Below are 5,313 nucleotides of genomic sequence, written 5' to 3'. Positions count from 1 at the left end.
TTCACGATTACCTTTACATCAAAATTTTTTATATTGGAACATTAAGGGTGTTTTACGTTAATAGTATATTATTTTCGTGTAATACGTTGATTAAAAAGTTGGTATAAAAAAAACCGTGATATACGCTTTTAATAAAGACAAATATTAGATGAAATCGTGATTTACGATTTCACGCGGAACAAGAATTTAAATAAATTGTTACCAATGATTTAAAATATATTTTTTTTATAATAAACAAATCGTTACTGACAATTTGTTTAAAGCTAACTGATCTAAATACATATCTTTTCATTAGCATTGTGTATTCTAATATAATAAGTTGATATATGATCAAAGTTCATCAAACTTTGAAAGTTGATCATATATCAACTTATTATATTAAATTACACAATGCTGATGCAAGAAAATTTTTTAGTGTGATATTTGTGTTATTGTGTGTAGATTTTGTATTAATAGGTTTGTGGATGAAGAATATATATATATATTTAGCAGCTAGCATTAAAAATTTTATTTTTTAAATTGTTGGTAACGATTTATTTAGATTTTTATCCGATATGAAATGGTAAGTCACGATTTCATCTAATACTTGTCTATCACAATTTTTTTCTGACACCAAACTCTCTCGTATCAACATATTACATCAAATATTAACCTTAACACGCTTAAAAAAAAAAAAGAAAGTAGAAAATAGAGAGATGGTTGTAGTGGTGGGTTAGAGATTGAGATAAGATGAAATTAGAATTTGAAGTTAAATTAAGTTAAAAAACTGAAGTTTGAAAATTTGCATAGTTTGATAAAGTGAAAACAGTTTACATGAAGTGAGTGTCATTCTCCTTATACTCCAGGACAACAGAGGCAAGAGCAAGTCGATATGCCACAGATCTTAAATTCCTGACGAGCACGTAAATATCCTTCTTCCTCCGCTTCACCGGCATCTCCTTCCACTGCTCCTCTCTTAAATTTGCAAGTAAAACTGCCTCACAAAATCCCCCTGCTACTAGCCTCTTGCTGCAATCACATAGAACCCAGTAAGCTTCTCTATTCTATACTCAGAATATTAGGCATTCGGAAACATAAAAACAAAATGATGGCATGTAAAAGTGGAGTGCAATGGAGCCAAAGGGAATACTGTTTAAATTCCACTCCATTGTTTGGATGAAACATCATTCCATCATAAACCGCCGGAATTGGGAAGAACCACAAATGATCTTTTAATGGAATAGGATGGAATCGATTCCATTACTAACCTTTCCATTCCATCATAACATTAGTAATCCAAACCATGGAAGCCCATCAAATTCTTTTTGGCTCCATTCCCCTCAATAACAATGATCCAAACATAGCCTTATAGAATAATAGGATGGAGACTACAGTGGAAAAAGATAAGATTACAGAACCTTCCTTGTATGGCAGCGGATGTGACAAAGCCGATAGGCCACCGATGATACTCTTTGGCATTTGAATCATCTGGTACATGCATTTCCCATCTTTTGGAGGAATGATCCTCTTTAAAGTATGATTCTAGAGCAGATTGTGGCAGTTGAAATCCTTCATTTTTCTCAATGCTGCAACATATAGACAATATTTTTCAGATAATGATACTATTTCCCATGATAAAACGTATAGTCATATACTACTATTCCCCAATAAGATACATTTACTTGCCAAATTAACAACAAAAATTACATATTAAAATAGGAATCCACAATGTTAATTACCATGAAGTCAATAAATATGTATCAGATGGGTGTGGTGCACAAATAACTGCTCCCTCTTCGAAAAAACCTTTCTTGAAAGGGCGAAGATGAACTCTTAGGAAACATAACCTATGGTCAGAAATAACAGAATTTTGGCAGCTCCGATTAAGGTTTACTTCACCCTTTATAAACTTGGTGATTTTCTCATCTCCATCTGCAGCATACGGAAACAATGACAGTTGGCCACCTTTGGTTTCATTAAGGAAATTAGTCAGCACAGAACCTGTCCTTGCCACAATTCCATCAAACAAGCTATTCTCAGAGTCGATCTTTTTTGGCAATGAATTCAGATCAGTTAAATCTTCCAGTGTTGAAACACCAGTAGTTTCCACTGCATTAATTTTTCTGTTGAGTGTACTACGAATAATACCCCATGGGGGCAAGATGGGAACTCTCATAGGCCTTTTGGATGGAGGACGTAACTCGGCTTTTTTATCAAATGCAGCAGCTTTAGCTGACATGAAGCATGAGTATGCCTTACAATCTGGGAAATCTGAAGGGAAAGCTGGCAATCCCATCTGCATAAAGAAAAAAGCTTTCATGAAAAATCTAATAACTAATAACAAAAAAGACATTTTTTTTTTTAAAAAAATCCCCAATATTTTTGGCATGTAAAGTTGAAGGGTGCAACTACTTACTTCATGTGCAATACAGTGCATCTCTTGCAAACCGATTGCATGCGCCCCATTAGAGATGAGAGGAATCCAGAAGGCCTTAACCCAACTTAAGGGAAGTATGATAGAACATCTAGAAGATAACCAGATACAGTTAGTATTTTATTGGTGTGTTGCCACTGACATTTAATTTATGATAACTTTATCCTTTTTATTTTTCCCCTACTTATATATCTTAAAGCAGGTTATCACAAATATCAAGTAAGAGTTTAGAGAATACTGGTAATACCTGATAGTTGACAACTCTTAAGTATCAGAATATATAATCACAAGTCATAAAGAAAGGACTAAAGAAGTTACCCTCTAAACAATTCCTTCCTGTGATGTTTTACAAGCAAAATAGGGCAAGATCTTGAGCATTGCTCCTCTGTCAAAGAGTTTGCCTCCCTGGAATCTACATCATCCAGGCAGTAATGTGTCAAACGTTTGTGGTGTTTCTCACTACAAATCATACTCTCTGACAATGGGGTCCTCAATCGTCTAGATTTAGCATACCAGAGATCGTTATTATGATACTGGTTGTTTTCTAATTTGGACCATGTGGATGAAGCCAAGTCACTAGTCTTCTCCAACTCTTCATGAATAGTTTCTTGTGCGCCGTTAACTGCCTCAGCAGAACTTGGCTCCACTGATGAAACGGTTCCTTTCCCGCACAATTGTCGAGGATCCTTAACATTAAGTGATAAAATTGCAACAGAAGAAAACTTATCCTCATTGTCTGATATGGATGAACTTGTCTTCTGAGAAACGCTGTCTTGTTTAGGCACATGTTCCCATAGACAATGATTATCTGAAATACTGAAAAGGCAGAATGTGTAATAAGCCAGTCGAGATCATTCATGAATTAAATCGAAGAAATTAATTTTCTATATGTGCAATAACTAACCTTGTAACTGGATGCAACATCTTTTGAAGAATTTGAATCGCTCCTGATCCGATTACCTCCAACTTTGCAAGTTCACCCTCAAGTGAAAAGCAATTAATTGAGATGCCTGTCTTTTCCATCTGAACAATAATAAACAGCAAAATACACAATCTGAACATCAACAAGAAATTACAAGTCAGCTTAAATACAATTTGCAAAGTTCTGTGACATCATGAGCGAAATCAAAACCTTGGCTGAACAACATATAACAAACTTTTCATCTTTATAGCACTATTTTAAAATATTTCATACTAAGAGCCAATCAAACAGAATAATCATAAATTTTTAAAATCTGAGACAAAAATAACCATACTGAACGACTATATATATATATAAAAGCATAGCTTTCCAATCTCTCAAAATATCTAAGAGGGAAAGTCCTCTATAAAGATCATGAGCTTTACATCAAATAGATGCTATGCATCCAATCCAATCCCATAAGAAATGTTTGTCAGAAAATTTATCATTAAAAAATGCATTATTATGCTCCAACTAAATAGTCCAAACAGTGGCGTAAATTGCACAGCTCCATATAAAATTTTCCTCTTTTCTAGTACCAAGCCCAACAAATCTAGTCAATAGAAATTTATCAAGAATTACAGGGCACACCCAACATTCCTTAGAGGCTAAACAAACTGTTCCATAAGAAAACAGCCACTGGGCAACGCAAAAACAGATGTGAATTTGTCTGAATTTGCCCCACATATCAAGGGAGAGAGCCTTATGTGGCCATTGAACCCACAAGAAGTTAAGCACAGCTGTCCATATAAAAGATTTGACCTTACAAGGTGCTTTGGATTTTCAAATAGGTTTATCCAAGTAGAAGGAAGCTGTATTGGAGGAACGAGTAAGAAATTGGAAGAAAGATTTACAACTAAAACTAACAGAGTATTCAATAGACCAAATCCTTTTATCAGGGATAGGTGACAAAGAAAAGCCATCAAAAGTTCCACAGATTCCCTATCATTAAGGCTACGAAAAAAATGGATGTCCCAAGAGAAAGTGGAGCCTTGTGCAATGTAAAAGGATTACATAGGAGAATTATGCACGGACGATAGAAGATATAGAATGACCATATTTGACCATGAAACGCTACCAACACATGTATCTTAGAGCTTAAGTAAATCAAAATTTTGTCTATGCCCCAACTATGCTCATAGCAGGAATAAGGTGTCAAGAACATTAACAAGAAGGAATTTGATTAGGAAACAAGGGAACAAAAAATGAAAAAAAAAAATGGCCCAACATACATGGCTCCCACCTGATGGGGATGTATGCAACTGGAGAGGCTGTTTTTAGAATGTGAAAAGTGTGACCTCCACTTTACAAGGCAACAACCTATGCATGTCTTGCCCTCTTAATGAAAAACAAAACATAGCAGACAACTATGAACAAGAACCAATGGATTTCACTACACTGCTCCCTGTTTCATCTATGTCAAGATACAATTTAAAAAGTTAAAGTAAAAAAATAGAGAGCATCATGATGTCCATGGGAGGAGTAAAAGAAGAAACTGAACCTCTTTCTGACATGCAAATTTTAGACTATCATATCCTTCTTCAAAGGCAGAAGCATGTATCCACACCCAAAGCTGTCTAAATGAAGCACCGAATTTCATTCTATTTGGGCTTTCATCTGAATCAACATCATGTTTCATTAATTCATCATTGATATCATCCTCTCCACTAATATTTTGTTGGAATGTTGGCCGCCACATATAGGTCACAGGGCCAATTGGCTGAGAAACTGGTGCTTCGACTTGATAAAGCTGTCATGAAACAGAAACAAGATTCAATTTTGGGTTAATTGCATACCCTAAATCAACATAGCTAATACCAGAATCAGCAATAGGATGACTGACCATTGCCATTCCACAAGTGGTACCCGATACTGATTCATCAGAATCTTGAGAAGATGTTTCCGGGAAGGGCACTAGTACCATTCTTAATAGAGAAGC

At 35.1% G+C, this 5,313-nt stretch overlaps 1 protein-coding gene across 1 annotated transcript in view; it reads right to left on the bottom strand.

The window, feature by feature from the left end:
- Positions 1-725: 725 nt before the first annotated feature.
- LOC107494460 (ribonucleases P/MRP protein subunit POP1) overlaps positions 726-5,313 on the bottom strand; it is a gene marked incomplete in the record, with an annotated part of 10,091 nt that continues 5,503 nt past the window's right edge. Inside the window, 8 exon segments of the mRNA XM_052263181.1 lie at positions 726-1,008; positions 1,398-1,565; positions 1,719-2,275; positions 2,396-2,504; positions 2,732-3,229; positions 3,318-3,436; positions 4,876-5,124; positions 5,218-5,313. Coding sequence (XP_052119141.1) covers positions 810-1,008; positions 1,398-1,565; positions 1,719-2,275; positions 2,396-2,504; positions 2,732-3,229; positions 3,318-3,436; positions 4,876-5,124; positions 5,218-5,313 — 1,995 coding nt within the window.

This window comes from Arachis duranensis, chromosome 6 (assembly GCF_000817695.3).
Source record: "Arachis duranensis cultivar V14167 chromosome 6, aradu.V14167.gnm2.J7QH, whole genome shotgun sequence".
NCBI lineage: Eukaryota > Viridiplantae > Streptophyta > Magnoliopsida > Fabales > Fabaceae > Arachis > Arachis duranensis.
Note: the sequence above shows the minus strand (reverse complement) of the source record. Positions and strands in the feature narration are given on the sequence as shown.